The sequence below is a fragment of the Numida meleagris genome, chromosome 1 (assembly GCF_002078875.1).
Source record: "Numida meleagris isolate 19003 breed g44 Domestic line chromosome 1, NumMel1.0, whole genome shotgun sequence".
Classification (NCBI taxonomy): domain Eukaryota; kingdom Metazoa; phylum Chordata; class Aves; order Galliformes; family Numididae; genus Numida; species Numida meleagris.
In genome coordinates, this window is record NC_034409.1 from 118554576 (window position 1) to 118574532 (window position 19957).

The 19957-nt window shown below is 50.3% G+C and overlaps 1 protein-coding gene across 3 annotated transcripts in view; it reads right to left on the reverse strand.

Moving 5' to 3' along the window:
* Positions 2360 to 19957, reverse strand: part of RAI2 (retinoic acid induced 2) — a 31990-nt gene continuing 14392 nt past the window's right edge. The window contains exons 1-2 of one of the 3 annotated variants that reach the window (XM_021409559.1): positions 9687 to 19939; positions 2360 to 4466 (exon numbers count right to left, since the gene is read on the reverse strand). In XM_021409559.1, coding sequence (XP_021265234.1) covers positions 2735 to 4375 — 1641 coding nt within the window. In that variant the 5' untranslated portion in view covers positions 4376 to 4466; positions 9687 to 19939 and the 3' untranslated portion in view covers positions 2360 to 2734. Of the gene's footprint in view, positions 4467 to 7513; positions 19940 to 19957 lie in introns of those variants that run through there. The other 2 variants (XM_021409563.1, XR_002442516.1) reach the window with 2 other exon arrangements.

The window sequence follows — 19957 nt, forward strand, 5'->3', positions numbered from 1 at the left end:
GCCTCAGTGCCGGTGAAGGGGCCTGCTCTGTCCCTGGCACTGCTTTCCCCTGAGCTCAAATTTGCTGTCTGTGGCTTCCTGCAAATCCCCTGCTTGAGAGCAAACAGATGGGAAGGGATCCTACCCTGCTCTTGCCTCTTCCTTAATAAAAACCCACCCCCCAAGTCAGTGGGAGCTTGGAGCCAACATGGGTTGCCCTTGAGGGTCAGTGCTGCTCCTTTCTGTCTCTACTTTGCACGTGCCCATCGTTGTAAAACATCCTCCTCCTGCCATTACGGCTTAATGACTTTCCCTTCAACTTCTCAAGAGGTATTAATGTCTCCATTAACAGCCACCAGAAATGGAGGCTACATATATCACCTAGCAGCTCCCCATCCTTCTCCTCCTGCAGAAGTTTCAGAAGCAGTTAAAATGTAGCCGTGGAGAAAATTAATGGCCCAATGTACAAAATCTGTAATTGCTGCTAGCGGCGAGGAGGAGGAGGAGGTGGAAGTGCTCAATCTTCTTGTAATTAAGTACCTCGTTCTGTGCCCGTGTGCTTCACACTCGAGCGAGGGTAGGAGGAAAATGGTACCTCCGTTAGGGGCCTCTGCTCAGCACAGCATAAGGGGAGGTGTTGCGGCATGGCTGTTCCATGCCCACCGCCCTCTGGTGCAGACTCTTTCCCTAACCCCCAGCTGCCCCTCCCCTGACACAGCTCCATGCCGTTCCCTCGGGCCCTGTCGCTGACACAGAGAGCAGAGCTCAGCGCTGCCCCTCCACTCCCTGTGAGGAGCTGCAGCCGCCATGAGGCCTCCCCTCAGCTCCTCTGGGCCTTGGCTGTTCCTCACGCACCTTGCCCTCAGCTCTGTCTCAGAGAGGGAGGGCTGCAATGCTCTGAGGCACCTGCGGGCTGCTGCCTGTCTGCCCTCACACCTGAGTCAGCCACCCCTCAGGCACTGGATGTTTTTACAGTGCTTGTATGGACTTACAATGGCAGTCAGCTGCTCTTAGCAGCCTTTTTATCAGGGTTTTAGGGGCTTGGGGTCTTAGGTTCACTTAGGGCAGACCAGCAGGTCATGCTGTGCCTGGCCCTGTCACAGCCGTGGGGAAGCGACAGTGGGGCCCCAGCACTGCAGCTACTGGGAGGTGGCACATCAGCACGGCTTTTTGGAAGGAACAAAACAAAGCAGCAGAACATTTTCAATTAAGAACAAAATTATTTAAAAAAACCAACCTGTCAGGTGACAAAACATTAATGAATCCATCAACGGTCAATACATGAGCTCTCTGAGCATTTTCAGTTCTGCCAGCTTTGGGAAAAATGAAGGCTTTAAAAACATTTAAAAAGATGATTTTGACAGGATTTGATGCCACACGTGTGCAACACCCGCTCCAGAGGGAGCAGTCCTTCAGCCAAGAAGAGCAGCGGAATGCCCTTCCCCACCCGTTGGTGGGGCACTGAGCAGCACCCTGCTCTCCGCAGTGGGAGCGTCCGCAGAGCTCGGGATGAGGCCCATACCTGGCGATGGCGTTTTGAACCTGGAAGTTGCCTCTCTGGCCAGCTTCCTGCAAGAACTACTGCCTTGACCTCCCCAGAACTGCCCAAGGGGAGACCTGGGAGTCGTGCGGCTGCAGAGGGAGGAAGCCTGGAGCAGTCAGAGCATTGCGCTACCTGGATGATGGGTTCAGAGCTACTTCTTGCTGGGCGCCCCGGCCCCGCAGACAGGCAAGGTGAGGCTGGAGGGGCTCTGAGCACCCTGATGAAGCTGTAGGTGTCCCTGTTCATTGCAGGGGAGTTGGACCAGATGGCCTTTAAAGCCGACTGTCATACACAAGTGCAAAACCGTCACTTACCAGAATGTTTATTGTAATGGTACATTCACATTTCTCCATGGATGTGGGCGGCTTGCACACCGTCAAGTAATGAAGTTACATAGTTCTGCTCTTTCATGTGCGTTGACTTCAGCCATCAAAGACAATTATAAAACTAACAATAAACAATGCCTCCATATATCTACAGTCAGACTGGGAAAAAATAGGCGACTTTTCCTTATCACCCCTCGGCAACCGAATTCCCACAGATTTTAAGACTTTCTCTTTTAACTAACTGCTGCTATTGCTTTCAGCACTTCAGATAGAACTGGGTCGTGAGCATCTCTACCGCTGAGGTCGGCAGCACAGGGCCGCACTGCTCACCTGCCCTCATCTTTGCCACTCCGAAGCCCACTGGGGCGCAGTGTCCCCAGCAGCATGCCCCGCTCCACTCCCGGGTGGATTGTTAGTAGCGCTCTGAACAGGGGAGGGCGGTTGCAGACTTTGGCCGGGCCTCCTCCGTGCGGCCAAAGCACTTCAGAAATGACAGAGATACCGCCACCGATTAGCACGTACAAACATTTATTTTGAAATTTCCGTTCTAACCATTATGAAGAATTACATCATCAAAGCACTTTATGGCAGTGAAAATAGCTCTTACCCCTCTGACTCATCCGTTACTCCATTAAAGCTGCAAAATGTGCAATCTGCTTGAAAAATAGGTTGCTTTTATTCAGTTTCCCATGAAAAGTCAAAATTTGATAACAAAAAAAAAAAGAAGAAACCCAGCTTATAGGGACTCTACATCTGCTCCTCTCCCCCTTCCCCCAAAAATAACTTACAAAGATAGTTTAAAGTTTTAAATGAGTTTAAAACCAAGTGCATCTTTTTTATTATTTTTTTTTTCCATAATAATCTTAAAATTCTAAAAACCCATAATTTACTTTCTTGGAAAAAAGGCAGCGAGCCGTTGCTTCTTGATTGGCAGAATGTGTATTTCGGGCGAGTTCATTTTCTTTAGCTTTACGCTCCTGTTCTTTACGGGTTTCCTAAGCGCCTCGGCGTTGTCCCGGGGCTCGGGCTGGCTCTTCACGTCGTAGCACTGCAGTACCGAGTCCTGGGGCATGTCCCTTTTGAAGGAGAAGTTTTTGGTGGACACCCCCGACAGGCCCTTGATCTTGCCGCAGAAGATGGCGGGCACGGCGTCCTTGACGGAGACGATGACTTTGGCTGTCTGCGAGGTGCTGACGATCTCGATGTTGTTGCCGCCGGCCTTGGGTTCACAGGCCGCCCTCCCCGCCGGCTCCACCAACCACTTCTGCGGCGGCCGCAGGAGCTCGCCCGGCCCCGCCACCCTGCCCTCCGCCTTGCCCGCGGCCTCCGGCACTTTGGAGGGGGTGAAGGGGATGGCCGGCTTGTCCTGCGGACTGCCCTCGGTGCTGGGCCCGCTGCAGGCCGTCTCCCCACTGGGGCCCCCCGGCTTGCGGCAGGAGGCGAGGGACAGGTCTAGCGCCCCGTCCTCAGGGGATGGCGGCAGCGGGGCGGCCTCGCAGGCCCGGGGCACGGGTGGGCCCTTCATGGAGAGGTCCAGTGCCTCGTTCTCGCTGCCCATCTTGATGACGGTGTGGCGGCTTAGCTGGGAGAAGTCCCGCTGGTGGACGAGGTCAAAGGGCTTCGTCTCCTCCTTCTCCAGGGGGGTCTGGGTGCCCTTGCAGGGCTGCGGGGTGAAGAGCGGGGGCTTGGGCAGGTCGGGGGCCACCTTGGCCTCAGCGCCGTGGGGCACGGGGATGGGGACGGGGATGGGAATAGGCACAGGGACGGGCAGGGGCACGATGACGGGGTAGGGCACCAGCAGCGTGGCAGGGGGCACCAGCGGGGAGAGGGGTGAGCTGAAGGCCTGGGGCGGGAGGGCGGCGTAGTCAGGAGGGGGCTGGCAGGGGGCCGAGCCCAGGGCACCCTGCCCCGAGGGGAAGAGGTCCTGCAGGACTGCAGCAAAACCCGGTGTCTGAAAGACGGGTGGCAGCACGGGCTCCTGGCCTGGGCCTGAGGGCTTGGGGTCCAGGAGCTGGGGCTGGCCGACGGGGGCGGAGGCGCCCGGGAAGAGGCCACCGTGCAGGGGGCTGGTGGGGCAGGCGGCACCGGGGGGCAGCACCAGGGGTGAGTTGAGGTGCTGGAAGACGTGCTGCTCCAGCAGGACGGGTAGCGGGACGGGACCCTGCGTGGTCATGACGTACGGGGTGGCACCGTTGGCCGGCATCTGTGGGGCGGCACTGCCAGCCACCTGCAGGTGGATGGGCAGGACGACGGGGCTGTCCCCCAGGCAGATGGGCTGCAGCACAGTGGCCGCCACCTTCAGCGCCACCCCGCTCTGCGACTCGGCCGGCGGCGTCAGGATGGAGGGAGCGGGGACAGTCACCAGTGGGGACAGGGCCTTCTTCATCAGGTCAGCCGAGTTGATGTTCCAGGCCTCTGCCGTGATCAGCTGGGCCACACCGTTCTCCAGCTTGTTGTTGGCCATGGCCGCCGGCGGGCTGGTGACATCCATGGGCAGGTTGGGGGTCTCCTTGTAGAGCTCCTCCATCTCGCAGGGCTTTGGGGCTCTGCAGCGCCGCGCTCACATCGCCGTCAGTGGGATGGGGCTGCCAGGGGCTCCAGGACCGACATCGCTTGGCCTGCGACGCAGAAACATGGTTTAGGCACTGCATAAATCTCCTCCTTAACAAAACATTTGCGACTGCCTTGGAAGACCCTGTCGCCAAAACAAGCCCTTAAACGTTTCCACGTTTCAGGGTAACGGCTCCACAACTCACAGCGGTAATGTACACAGCCATGCCGTGTATACAGACATACGTGAGTGTTGTACGAAGAGTTTTGAGGAACTTATATTTAGCCATAAACACAGATAATTTAGAGGACCTGAGGGCTGCCTGCAGTCAAAAAAAACCCTCCCGTGCGCCAGCCAACCCAAGGGCTCAGGCAGCCCCTTCTGCAGCTTTAAACAAAGCTCTGTGTAATGACAGTGTATGGCAGAGCCCAGAGACAGCACACTGCTTTAACTCAGCAGGAGCACAAAACCAAATGTTTCTAAAAATACACAGTTCAGAAATGTTCCACCGTGGCAAAGGGTCCTCGGTTCCCCTACGAGAGCTGTCTTGTTTTCTTCCCGTGGGATTTTACTTAAGTGGGTCAGGCCACTGGTGCAGCAGCTCTGACACAGCCCTTTAGGGGTCCAGAGGAGGCCACGAGGATGATGAGAGGGCAGCAGAACCTCTCCTATGAAAAAAGGTTGACGAAGTTGGGCTTGTTCAGCCTGGAGAAGAGAAGGCTGTGGAGAGACCTCACTGCAGCCTTCCTGTACTTGAGGGGAGCTTATAAACAGGAGGGAGACTGACTTTTTACAAGGGCAGATAGAATCCTAGAATCATTATGGTCAGAAAAGACCACTAAGATCATCTAGTCCAACCGTCAGCCCATCACCACCATACCACTAAAAATCATGTCCCCACTAAAAATCAGTGCCACATCTACCTGTTTCTTCAACACCTCTAGGGACAGAAATCCTCGGGGCGGTGAGGTGCTGGCACAGGCTGCCCAGAGAAGCTGTGGTGCCCCATCCCTGGAGGCGCTCAAGGCCAGGTTGGATGGGGCCCTAGGCAGCCTGAGCTGGTGGGAGGCAGCCCTGCCCACAGCAGGGGATGGGGCTGGGTGGGCTTCAGAGCTGTCTCCAAACCATTCTGTGATTCTATGATTCAAATTTACTTTATCAGCCCATGCCTTTATCTAAACCAAACAAATGTCAACAAAGAAAGGACAGAGATTGTTCCTGTTCACAATGGCAGTGAAATCTGCAACCTGTTTCCTACAAAGATTAACACTCTGCTCCCCCTGTGCTCCCCTGCAAAGCAGCAAATTAATGGCACTGTGGATTCATTTATTCAGAAAGGTAAATAATTTCCGCCTGCAGATTTTGCCATGCTGCCCGTGCCACTCCTGAAGTGAACAGCGCATCCTGCAGTAATAATCACCATGGAAACTTGTCCATTTTTAACTCTGTTACCATGGGGAAGCACTGGAGCACCCCAAATTTACATTTCTCACCTGCGCACAGCTGCACGCTGTTACCCAAGAGCAGGCTGCATGCCGTCACCATCGCCCCATGTCCTTGGCCCACACCAGCCACACGCAGACCCTAATCCTGTGGGTGGGTCCACGGGCTGATGTTGGACTCGATGATCTTAGTGGTCTTTTCCAACTTTAAGGATCCCACGATTCTATGGATGCCTATGCCAGTTGCTGTGGGAGCGGCACCGTCACCTGCCAGCTCAGTGCAGTCAGACGCCAAAACCAACCCCGAACAAAGGGCAAACCACGGCCAAGGCAAGGAAGTGGGAAACTGGAGCATCTCTCCCGAGACCTGTAAATCCCCAGGTTTGGCAGCATGGTGTCACCGCCAGAGCAGGACTACAGCAATGTTGGGAGTTAATAGCCGGGGCCGGGCGAGCGAAATCCCTATCATGTATCATCGGGCACATCTGATTTTTAAGGAGAATTTTTAAAAGTAAACAGATGAGTCATTCCTTCTCCCCCGCTGCTGCTGGCTGGGGGAGAATAATTCATGATTCTTCTCATCTCGTGAAACGCTGAGAGGAAAACACGACTGCGGGGTTGAGGGGTTCTGTTTGTTTCCTCACTCAGCGCCGGCTGCAGGCAGAGATTCCCGAGCACAGGAAAGCAGCAGTGAAATAAAGCAGCTGATTCAGACAGTGACAAGCAGCAGCACCAAAACAAGCAGCCCTGTCTCGCTGAGGAATTAAAAAGTGGTTTTATACTTCTCACACCATCTCCCTCCTTAAAAAGGAGCCGTTCAGAACTCCCTCGGCCCTGCAGCCCAGCCCCACATGCCTGCTGCCCTCCATTCTGCAGCACCGAGGAGCGCTGCAAACGGCACCAGTACTTCTGCCCTGCCGTCTGTCTGCAAAGCGTGAGATGATCTCTGCATTACCACAGAAAATGAGTGATCTGGTGGGGATGGGAAATGACCTTCTATTCCCCTGGTAAAGCCATTTAGCATTGAGAAATAGAAAAATTAAGATTAAAATTATGCCGCGTACGAGCCTTGAGGGATTAGCATGTTGCACAGTGCCACAGAGAGAGACAGATAACCGCGGAGGATGAAGCATCATAAAATCCCCCATCCCTGCTTTAGAAAGCGACAGGGCAGAGGAAGTATCTAGATGAGGGAAAGAACAGCTCATCTATCACCATCAGGCACCTAGAAGAAATGCCTGCTTCTTGCTGTGGGGTTTTTAAGGCACGGTCAAATGCCATTCCAGGCTGCATCCCGTGTGTCCCTGAGGTAAGGGAACCCAGAAGTGCTGGCAGCACATGGGTGGCAGGGCATGGCTCTGTGCCCACACTAGTGGCAGTCCCCAGGCATGTGGCAACACGCAGGTGGTAAGCAACAGGGCAAGAAGGAGCCGAGGTCCTAACCCTGAAAGGAGGGCCAGGAGACACTGCAGTGTTGTCCAAGAAGCTGTCCTGGGGCTCCTGGATGCCCTTGTATGTTCCCTGTATGGGGTACAGGAACACTCAGTGATCTTAGTGATCTTGCCGACACGCCTTTAAGTTAAAAGAGGGGAGATTTAGGTTAGATGTTAGGAGGAAATTCTTTACTCAGAGGGTGGTGAGGCACTGACACAGCCGCCCAGAGAAGCCGTGGTGCCCCATCCCTGGAGGCACTCAAGGCCAGGTTGGATGGGGCCCTGGGCAGCCTGAGCTGGTGGGGGGCAGCCCTGCCCACGGCAGGGGTTGGGGCTAGGTGGGCTTTGAGGTCCCTTCCAACCTAACCCATTCTGTTTATCTGTGGTTCTATGGAGAGGACTCACACCAAACTGCATTTTCCAATGTTGCTTTTAGCAGTGAAAGCTGTACTACATTTCTCCTTTAATAAAGAATAATCTGAAGTATGTACTGCTGTTACTTCAAGGACTGCTGCTTCGCTACGCATATTGAGAGCTGCCTGGCTTTTAAAGCCAATCCCACATATCTGATAAGCAAAAAGGAAGGCAGTGCAGCTTGGCAAAACCGCCTTAAGGTTCCTCTCTCTACCTCACCCCGGTGCCGGAAAATCAATTAATTTCACTTTCCCTACTTATCTATTTAATATTTAATTTGCTGTTTGTTTTAATTGAAAATAAGCTTACGACACCGAAAAGAAAGCTATTGTAAATAACTTGCGTTTTCCCACCGGGATGCTGATAAGAGTTAAGTTCACGGCACTAAGCAACGATGTGTACAGCTCTACAGGAAATGATATGTTAGCTATGCAGAAATGCCATTATGAGGGCGGCGATAACTCCGGCCTGCTTGCTGATCCCCTGCCGATGTCAGCTTTTCCCAGGGCTGTGGGTGCTCGCTGTGGGACCACCCAATGCCATGCATGCAACTGCCTGCAGCCAGAACCCTCCCCATCTTTCTGCATCCTTCTGCAGTAGATAAGGCAGGGGGCAACTGGGGCACGCACTGACACACAGCAGTGAGCTGTAAATCACCTTGCATCCTGTGACTTTTGTGCTGTGTTGTTATGGCTGCACACACATAAGGACTTCCCATGTTGTTATTAAGGTCTTTGCTGGAATAGAAAAAAAGTATTTGGAGGAAGCGAGCTTTCACACAGCGCTATTAATGTACCAGTAGCTCTCCTGTACATATAAACCACAGATGGAGTGTGTCCAGAAGAGGGACAAAAAAAATGACCCAAGGGATGGAACATCTGTCCTATGAGGACAGGAGAGAGCTGGGGCTGTTCAGCCTGAAAAGAGAAGGCTCCGGGGAGACCTGAGAGCACCTTTCAGGATCTAGGGGGGGCTGTAAGAAGGACAGACAGACTCTTTAGCAGGGACCAAGTGTGGTTGCTCTGGGAGGCAGCGGCCTGACCGGCTGGTCTCAGCCAGGCCTGCAGAATGAGCTGGCACACAGCAGCGGGCCTACTGACTGCGCAGGGCCGGCCTAGCGCAATGCGTCTGTCAACTGCATTGCTGTTGTCAACAGCCCCTGCTTCGCAATCCATTCTGCGGAGCAGAGAACTCACTTTCTGCTCATTTAAAAACAAATCAGACCAATTTAAACAAAATCCTGTCATGGTCCCAAGAGCAGTGCCCTTACTCCCAACGCATACAGATGGTAAATGCTGGGGGCAAGCAGAGCGTTGCCCTGACAAATTTCAGCCTCATCACAGTGAATTTTTACACCCAACTGAAAAGCTTCACAAAAAAATTATCTTTACAGCCCAAATTGTGACGTACCCAAAGTGTACATAAGGTTATGTATAAGCAGGTGCTATGAAACACGACAAACCATTGGAGACACTGCTATTCTCTGATGCCCACATCTCTTATCCACAGCACATCCTGATCCTGCCTGTCTCAAAGCTGCTGCAGCAGAAGAGCCCTGCAGCATGCTGCTGGGAACAAACCCTGCCCAGACAGGGCTCTTTTTTCCCCTTGGAGCAGCATGGCAATGCCCATGCAGCAGCAGCTTGCTCAGCTTGCACTAAGCCGAGCCCCAGACAGCGTACGGAAATCTGATGCATTGAACCTGACATGCAAAGGACAAATATAAATTTGCCAGCCATAATTACAGCTGAGTCACATGCCGCAGAGTTCGGTGACATCCCTTGCAACCTCGCTGCAGCTTTCGCACTCCGAATCCCTGTTCAGGTGGGGAACATGCTCCTGTGACCGTGGGGACATCCACCTGCATCAGTTCTTTGGGACAGGGACACTGGGGGCCACGGTGCTGCCTTCGGTATCCTGCAGGGCTGGCAAAATGGCAGGAGGGTGGGGGCCTTAGAAATTCCACATTAAAGTGATGGAGGGAAAAACTGGACGTACTTGAGGGACGTGTCTTGTGCCAGAGCTCCCGGGATTCACCACACCTCGACCCACACGTTTCGACACATGCGCTGTGCCCACGTGTTTACTTCTGGAGCAAGACTGTAGGAAGGATGTAGACTTATGCTGGCATTAAAAGGCTTCTTAGGCTTGAAAAGCAAACGGCATGATTTTCCTATGGGAAAAAATATTTTAAACAATTTTTCCTGTCATTAAATATCCCATTTAACTGATTATTTAGTATTGTTTTCAATCAAAACATTCTATTTGCCAGCAAAGCAAAGAAAAATGAGCTGCTTTGAGAGCACAGAGCTAAACAAAACAAACGAGAGCTGTGACTTTACAGTAAATTTTTAAAAACATGCATTTTGTTTTCCCAGCAATCGATACTCCAATGATAACAAGAGGAAAAAGATATCAATTAAACATAATTGCCAGTCCCGCTTCCCCCAAAACCCACAACAAAAAGCACTCAGCGTCAGCCTGATAAAATATTTGCTCCTTTCCCAGTCGAGAGCTTTATTAAACAGTCCTTAAAGCACTGCGTTTCCTACAAAGGATCTCAGAGTTTGATGTCAGTGACACGACTTCAAAGCCTCGCCAGCTCCTCAGCAGAGGTTTGTTCCCAGCTCAGCAACCCTCGGCTCACTCTTTCCTCCCAGCCCACTCCCCTGACCCCAGGCTCACGCGCTCTCCCTGCATTCCCTTGATCTTTCCCAATACCCAGATGAGAACTGGTATGACGGAGGTTGCCCTTCATGGCCCGTCCCTCCTTGCAGACATGACCACACAGCTCCTGCTCGCAGGGGACGGGGACCCATCACACCAGTCGCCCTGCTCAGCAGCCAGGTCAAGTTAAAATCCGTTTGTGAACCACTACAGCACTTCTGCAGGTGAAACACCTGACCTTGCCCCTCTACACCATGATGGCTTCAACACCTTCAGCTGCCTCCTAGCCAGCAAACCCTTTCACATCCCCTCCCTGAGGTATGCCAGCTCTGGTCAAACACCACTTTTACTTGGTGCAAGCGAGGCCAGGACAGGGACAAGCTCAGAACTGTCAAGACGATCACCCTTCACCTGGTGCTGCTGCCCACATCTTCTCACTGCAGCAAGGAAGAACGAGCAGGAGGCAGGCTCTGACCACAGTTCAATGTCTTAGTGGCCAGAATCACTAATCCTGACAGATTTCACAATGTCTTACTGTCCAGCATACAGCCTGCCTTCCATAAGTAAAGAATCAGAAGAAAAGCAGCACCAAGTTAAAATCAATCTTTCCTGCACACCAACCCTTTCTAGTGACGTACACACGTTCCTAAGACCATAAGGAAGAATGTGCCCATGACTGAATACAGGTGTTGGTGCCATCCATCAGCCAAAATGGATGGGCCAAAATGGCTGCTCCCAGCTGCAGCTTTGATGGGCTTATCAGCAGCATAAATGTTATTGTGCTTGACAGGAAAGGGTACAGCCTCCAGACCCTGCATGCCAGAAAGGAGAGCACCAGAAAATTCCCTGAATGCAGTGCCAATGACGAGATCTACAGCTGGGGAGCTCCAGGATGGAATACCTCCCCTACAAGGACAGGTTGAGAGCTGGGGCTGTTCAGCCTGGAGAAGAGAAGGCTCCAGGGAGCCCTGAGAGTGGCCATTCAGTATCTAAAGGGGGCTGTAAGAAGGAAGGGGACAGACTCTTTAGCTGTTTGGAGAGCAAAATGTGGTTATTTAACGCTGCATCCTTCCCCATCAACACGAGTAACCATATCCTCCTTCAGCTTGCCAGCTCAAGATCAGTTTTTATACTCATAACTCCAGATTTACTAGACTGACTCTCCCTCTCCCACATGTCATCACACTGGTATACCAAACCCAACATTTCGTCAGCTACTTGATGGCACTAATCCTCACGCAGAAAGCACGCCCACGCCAGGTTTCAAACACGCCACCCTATCCAAAGCTGTGTGGATGTAAAAACATCCAACCAAAATAGCCCCTTATTTTCATCCTTGCAAAATGTGTGAGCAGCTGCAGGCATTTTATTTAAAAGAGCCAGAAAAACACAGGGCTCCTGTGATGGGAAGAAAAATGCAGCATTTTTTTATATCTCTGTTTCACATCTGTTTACACACTGGTTTCCAACCCATCAGCTGCACTGAGCCTTTCCTGGTCCTGAGGAACCCGTCAACATAAACCTATTTTGCAGACACGTCTTTCAGGAAGAAACAAGATCGGTACTGCCCATGCTTTTCCATCAAACCACAGAATCGTGCTGCCACAGGATGCAGAGCCTCTGACATATTTACTGCAACATTCGTCACCAGCCATCTCCATCGCGACGTGCACTACTACGTGTGCTGAAAAACTTACGGAAGCGGCGGGACACGGAACGGCAATTACATCTTTCCCAGATGAGACCGCTGCATTAATGTACCAGTGTAATCCATCATCATTGACTGTAAGTCCCCCGGGGCACGTCACCGGGCCACTCCAGCAAACCTGGTGGGGAGGTCTGGCGTCCAGCCGAGCTGCCCAGCCTCAGAGGCCTGCAGGGAGATGCACGGCCGTGCACTCACAGCTTGGCTCTCCCGAGGAGGTGGGAGAACGGGCGAATCCCTTTGCGAAAACACCAGTGGGAAGAGCTTCAGCCTCGTGTTGTCACATTTTCAGCAAGAAATGAATTGCTGTACGTACAGCATAAAGGACTAAAGCTGGCTCTGCAGCGTCATCTAACTGCAAAGAAGAGGAAATAAAGATGCACAAAACAAATAGATCTTAACAAAAAAACCACTAACAACAAACTGCAAGCACACTGGTGCAAACGTTGGTGGTTTTTTTTGCTGCCTGTCTTCTTGATCTTGTAGGCCACCTTGGTGCCTGCAGTGAAAAGGTGATGTGGTGCTGTTCTGCACAAGAACACACCTTTATGGGCTCCTCCTTTGGGGACACCAAGCGAACCACAAACAGATCAGAATGTCCATGCTCCAGCTCAGCAAGACAGGGCCTGTGGTGTCTCCCTGGGTCTGGGACGAGCCCCACGCCATCAACCAGCTGCAGACACCAGGATGGCAGTGACAAAATGGAGCATCCCCTGGTTCCCCCAGAGGAGCGGTAATGGGGCACCAGACCCTACTGTTTGGGTCTGGCTGTCTAAACAGGCACTGAGGGATTAGGTCCCGTTGCATCTTTTGCGCTAATTAAAGGCTGTTTATTATCTGATTGTCCCCAGTAGTGCATATTTCTTCCTTGTGTAAACACAGCTGACGCTGCTGTCTGAAAATTCACAAAAACCAAAGAAGTGGTAACGTCCGTGTTCGGGTAAGTTATAGAGTGCGAGAGATGCCCCGCAGGCCTCCCTGGCAGCACCTAGGGACCGGCTGGGCTTATGTGCCCAGCTGGCAGATCATGCCACTGGCGGCCATTCCAGTGCTGCCACCATCACCTGCTCTGGCAGAAAACATGTAAAATGCACATTCGAAACCACAGGTAGCATCCCATCAGACACTGCTAAACCGCAGTTTTTTGGGCCATGGAACAGGTTTACTCAAATCTAGGCCAACAAGGCACTTCGGCAATGTCCATGTCTCGATCCAGACCATGGACAAGTCTTGATGTCCACGTCTCGATCCAGTTCATGGAGAAGTCTTGATGTCCCCATCTTGATCCAGGCCATGCCTAGGGCAGACGGTGGGCCTGGCTGGACCCCAGCCCTTAAACCAAAACACTACTGTCACCGCGAGCTCAGGCACTGAAAGGCAAAGCACTGCAGACTCTTTAAAGCCACATTCATAAATAAACCATTATCCCCTCTTTTCCCCAAAGCCTCTGTTACACTGCAAAAGGATGGATGCAGAAGGGAAAAGCACTTTTTTCACAGGCCTCCTTGTAACTTTCAAGCATCGGATGCCAAACCAAGTAACACTCTTCTCATGCAGATTTGTGCATCTAATTTAAAAAAATTAAATTAGCCTATGAATCTGCTTTTAATGATATGAAGCTACGTGTTACTCTTGTAAATTTGTAGAACTATTTTAGACTTCCTCTCACTGTGTCTTACAAAGGCAACATACTGTAGTTTCAGCAGTTGAATTTTTAAATGTGTTTATCTGGGTCACTGCTACTTACAGCATAAGAAGATTTAGTGAATCCAGTTTAGCATCAGTCTAATGCAAAAGAAAAAAAAATCTTTAATTAAAACCAAAAGAATTACAGTGTTTGGTAAGTAAAAATCTGAACATAATCAAATAAAAATCTTTTGACTTGAGAGCAGATCTCACAATGCAATTAAAATGAGTCTTGGAGTTTCATGTTGGTTTTTTTTTTTGCTTGTCAGAATTTTTTTTTGTGTAACTGGCAATTTCAGGTATAGAAAAGAGAGCTGAGAGCATTACAACATTAGGAGGAAATTTCCTCCAATGACATCATTTAAAATCACTAATGAGCAAAGAATGCGAGTGCTGGTGGCGCCCAGTTGACGTACTGGGAGCACAGCTGCAAATGTGCCCACCTGCCCAGAGAAGCTGCATTTCTTTGCCAGGCAGTAATCATGACGGAAGGTGGTAAAGGAAACCTGTTTTGGTGGCACTGCTCTCCGGACCTTCCACAGGGATACAAGAGCAAGTGGGGGATGTTCTGAAGGGAGGAGAGGCAAAAAGCATTTGTGCATTTCTTGCAGACCTAGCTTTTCTTTCATGCTCATCATCGCCAGAAGAAACTAAGATGTTGTTTTGGAAAAGACAAGCAACCATTCACGCAGGAAATGAGGTAGGAGGCTGAAAGGTCACTGTGAGAAGAAAGCCTGAAAATATCCATGTGATGCGAGACGACATCCCCCACCACGCTGCCTGCTGGGTGACACGGATGTGACTCAGAAGATGAGTGCACCTCAAAGACTCGCAGGGGGTCTGTGGTGGCAGGGGGATGGTAGCAAGCAGAAAGCGTCTGCTCTGCATCCTCTGGCCTCCAGTGGAGCCCTTCAGTGCCAGCCCAGAGGTGGCACATGGCTCCTAGGAAAGCTCGACAGCCACCCTACACTTCACGGGGCATCAGACATATGAGGTAGCAGAAGCCGCACCACTGAGACCTGCAGCCTGCTGCTCCCCAGCTCCTAACAGCAGCACAGGGAAGAAAGGGACCAGCATGGACTGGGGAGTTTGATCCTGTTATTGATTTGATGCTAAGAAGGAGTGCAGGAAATAACTAACTACAAAGCATTTCCTGTGTCAAAAACAGGGAGGATGAAGGATCTTCTTCAGATTGTTGAGGGGAAAAGAAGCCATAAATTCCCAGTGTCCCAAGCTCTTCTTTATTTTTTTTCAGCCACGGTGGTGGTTTTTTTCTCTGGTTCCCCAAATCTCTCTGTTGTTGACAGAGAGCACCCAATGCATGGCCTTGCTCCCTGGCCTTCCTCCTGCACCCTCTGTTGTGCCACAGCAGCAGCCATCTTCCCACCAGCGAGGGCAGCCACAGACCAAGACTCTGAGCAAGGAGAAGATGCCGTATCTGGCCCTTTGCTGGAGGGGATTTCTTTTATCATACTGGCTTTAGAGATTTATCACTTCCTTTACCTTCCTCCATACGCACAGTGAAGAAATCTGCTTTAAACATGCGACAGGCATAGTTACCATTGCAAAGTAAATTTGGGGGGCTAAAATAAAGAAAAAAATAAAAGCTATTTAAAGCCAGAGATGACCAGCGTATTGACCACAGCACAACTGTCTGCACACAGCTGTTGTTCAGCACATTTACAACATCAGGTTGATGCATCATTCTTCAGATGATCTGAAATGACCTGTACCCTTTTCCTTAAAGTCTGGCTGTAAGAAAGAAAGAAATACACACCTGAGATCCACTCAGATAAATACGACCATTTTCTCCTCAAGAACCTCAGAATTCTGATCCTGAGGCAAACACACATTCAGCCCTACTATTAGGGCCCATAGGTTGTGAAACCCACCTTCAGCTTGGAGGGATGTTTGTGGAACAGCTTCAGAGAGGCACACAGGAAGGGCTGCAGGAGCTGCCTGGTGAGCAGACAGGACACCAGGCCCATGGAGATCAGGAGCACAACCCAGGAAAGCAATGGAAGGAGCAGACGGAGAGGGAAGGGGGAGAAGATGCAGAGCTCCTGACATCTGTACCGCAGAGCTGTGAGGACCTCTGGATTGTCTACAGATCAAAGGACCACTTGATAGCAGTCACCGAACGCCTTTTGGCAGAACACTACCACTCATCTCATACTTCACACATCCTCACAAGAGCACCCACTCCATTGACACTCATGATTTATCCCCCAGAGTGGCTGCAATGGGAGGAAGTGGTAGAACATGGAGATCCAGCACTGGAAGGGAGACCAGCAATCCCAGCCCTGGGAACGTGTGGTGCCTGCTGCAAAAAGTGAGATGGTGCAGGGCGTAGTGTGCAGAGAGATCTGGGCAGGAAAAAGTCAGGAAAAAATGCACAGCGGTGGTAGGGAAGATGAAGAGGGGGGTAAGGAAAAAGCTTAGTGCTGCTGACGCAAGGCAGAAGATGAACGATGCTGTAGAGAACAACTGAAACAGAGGGAGTGTACAAAACTGTGCTTGTTAGGGAACAGAGGGAGAAACAATGAAGAACTGCTGATTGGTGCAACCCCTTAGCTTGTGAAAACAAGACTCAGTGAGGGATGTCTACTGTCTTTCTAAAACAGCTGCCAAAGATGGATGAAAAATATCTCCAACCACAACTGAGGAAGCGATGCATTTCCCTAACTTTGAAAGCTGGAGAAGAAGCGCGGCGTCTCAACCACGCCACAAAAAGCCAGGTCATGCAAACAGGCTTCCTTGGGCAGAGCCGTGCTCTCTTCCGCAGCCCTACACAGGCTCCCCAAGGGCTGGCGTGAAGGCCTGCACAGCGCGAAGGCAGCGGCCGGCCAGTGGGGGCAAGTATCTGTGGGGGGTCCCAGGGCACTTCTACAGTGTGATTTGCAGAACTGTTGCCCTCTGAAACAACAGGAGGCTGTGCTAAGTGAAAATATATCAAGGACAATGTTTAAGGCTCCTGAAGAAAAACCTTCTGTCTGTAGTCACTTCCACATACCAATCCCCTTGGCACCTTCTCTTCTGGAAGGAAAGAATGTTGCACTGGAGCCGCTCTTGCACAATAAGCTATCTTGAGATGACTGAAAACCAACTTTAAATGCATGGTGTCATTCACAAAGCCATTAAAATGCTTATCGTTGCCTTGAAGCCAGAAATTCATGTGGCCTGCGTAAACCCACTTTGTGCTTCAAATTCTCAAAATCAGCAAAACAGCAAAAATCATTAGAAAATGTATGTTACACTGGGGCCAGTAAGCACCAGGAAGAATGTCCCAAGCTTTACAACGGTTACCGTGATTTAAAAGAAAGCCTACAATCTGAGAGATAAAGTAGCAAGAAAATGGAATCTAAAAAGCACTGAAATACATTGTAAGGCCAAAATTAGCAAGAACCTGAAAAAGCCAAAGAAAAGTCAACACCGTTTTTCAGTTTTATTACTTTGATTTAATAAAATTCTTTGGAAACTGTTGCATGCTCCGTGCAACCATAGAAATTTTAATGGCAAACACTGTACTGTGATTCATGGACTGAAAGGTTGTCTGATTTCATTGGGCAGGTAAATATAACAATGCAAACAACTCCTCTGGGCAAACTATTTCTAAACTGCTATATCAATATTCAGATAATCAAAATTGATATTCACCTTCAACAGGAACACAACATATGCGCACAGACACACATATCCCCTTCTCCACATCTTTTGGACCACAGGAACACAGCTTAGAGGAGATGCTGCTTTATCCCAGATCAAGACCTCTGCACTTACAAGATGCTTAGCTCCTTATGTTGGATGTATTTCTGCCAATCGTCCCTTCCCCTCTTGCTAGAATGAATTCTCGCAGAAATATTCATCAGAGGTTCAGTTCAACCACCTGTTATTCCACTTCAAGTTGCCGTGACATAAATGATGGACAAATGCTGAAGCCCTAGAAAGATGCAGCCCAACGATTACCTTAACTCTAATTTTATTATTTATTTAAGTAAAGCAAGGTAAATAATCATTTAACTAAACTTCGCTTTTCACTCACAGCTTCACTTCACAGGCTTCACAACAGAGGTACAAATCAGCACAATGATGCAGACTTCAGGAGTTGGTGCCCACGCATTGCTATTGACAGAGGGACAAGAAGCAGGTAGGAAAGCACGGAATACCAGCCTGTACCAGCCCACAGCAACCAGACAACCCCTCAGTATGGCTTGGCACGGAGGCTACAGCTGCTCCATCCCCAGCACCATGATCGCCGAGATGGTGGTAGTGGGATCCTGTATGACTGACCTCGTCAGCCTTACCACAAGACTGCCAAGTATCCTTGGTCTAAAGTTTTTCATGGGTTTTGATGGGAAAGGAGCCAATCAACACACCTGGTCTGCTCAACTTGGGGCCCAGACCTCACTCATCTACAAAGTTGGGAAGGATTCCTTTGGCAATGATTAAGTTGCAAAGCTGAAGAAGAGCGTTTCTACAGCATTTGTAGGTCAGATAACAAATGCTGCCGCCAGAACTGCTTCAGTAATTGTCAGCAGTGAAGGACAGAATGTTATTGGCATAAAGGAGAGCAAGGCAGAAACAAAGAGGCAACACGGCCGAAGAGGGGCAGGGATCTCTCTTCCCTCCCTCTGCCAGGCCCCTGCTGCAAGGTGGAGCTGGGTGTCCCTGCTGGCCCTCTCAATGAACCCCTCTTGGCCTTCCCCAGAAGTATCACTGGTCCTCGTGGTCACGTTCACGTAGAAAAGCTTGGGAGAGCATTACGGCGACTGCAAAAGAAGCTGCAAGGATGCGCACCCGTGCTCTGCAGCAGGCAAAAAACTTGGAGCGCTTCATGCTGTGATAAATAAAGCAGGCGACAACCCTGTACTGAAAAAAGCTGCAGGAGCTTATGGGTGAGCCTTTACCTTGTCCTCCTCGATCACTGTCATCACAAACAACAACCGGCTCTTATCAGCAGAGACATCTCTGCTGGGAACAAGTGACTTCAGGACACAGTGTCCTTCCCCAGTCCCTTGAACCTTCGAGACAATTTACAGCGCTGTCACTTGTACATGCTCGCTCCTCACAAGCACAGCCCATTCCTCTAAATTTAGCATTTTGATTTTTAAATAAATGTCCTCTACAGCTCTTGTGAGACCTTGATGATAAGCCATTTTATTGATATTCCGGTTCACTTTTCAAAATATTTTCAGATTATAGGATAAGTAGCATCTGCTTTTATCCCTTCTTTGGGAGATAACAGTTCGGTAACTTAAATTACCCAGATGAAAATTTATTGGTTAGCACTGGGGGAAGCAGATCCTTTACAGAATCAGCCTTTGACTCAGTTAGTCTTTCCTAAGCAAGCAATGATTTAAAAAATCCTCAGCGGATAAGAGATGTTTGCAGTTCTGGTATCAACTTGCATAAATGTTAAAAGGTGTAAGGGTAACAAAACTGCATCATCTATATTTTACAGCATAAAGACCAAGACAAAAACTACTGAAAACTTCCCTAATGAAATGTCAAAGCCAACTAGCTTCACTAAAGCTAATCCGCAAATCTTGATGACAGAGCAGATTACCCAGCCTGCTAAACTGGCAAGCGCCCAAGGCAGCTCATCTCCCGGGGATTACACCTCCATTTAGGGTTGCCATAGTTTGAATTATTTGGAAGAACCTGGAGGAAACAAGTTTCAGCTCACATTATTCATTCTCAGGATTTTCAGTGCACGACCAGGTCTTAAAACGTCAAGCAACAACAGCGGTACACGCGCAGAGCCCCAAATATTGGTGGCACTATGTGAAGGCCAACCACCGACATGTCAGAGCTGCTGACAGCTGCTGCAATATAAACTTCCTAAGGACCTTGTAGTCTGGGGAAGAAATCCCTTGTTCTTCATCCGCCCTGCCCTCGCGCTCGGATCTGAAGCCCACTCAAGATGGAAGGTTGTTTATTTCTCACGGGGCTATCTATAGAAGACCCTTCTTGTAATTGCGCGGCTCCTGAGCGGCAGCCCAGCAAATCACAACATTTTATTGTAATTTCACGTTGTTTACTTTTGCAAGGCAGGATCTTGGCAGAGACAAGCGTTTCCTCCAGGGACGAAAAGGACGAGGGTGGGAGGGGGGAAAAGGACAGAGAGATGGAAGGAAGCACCTTAACACACACTTCCCCGGGGTCTGTTTTAATAGCGATGCTGGCCCAAACACAAAGGAGGGGGTAGCCA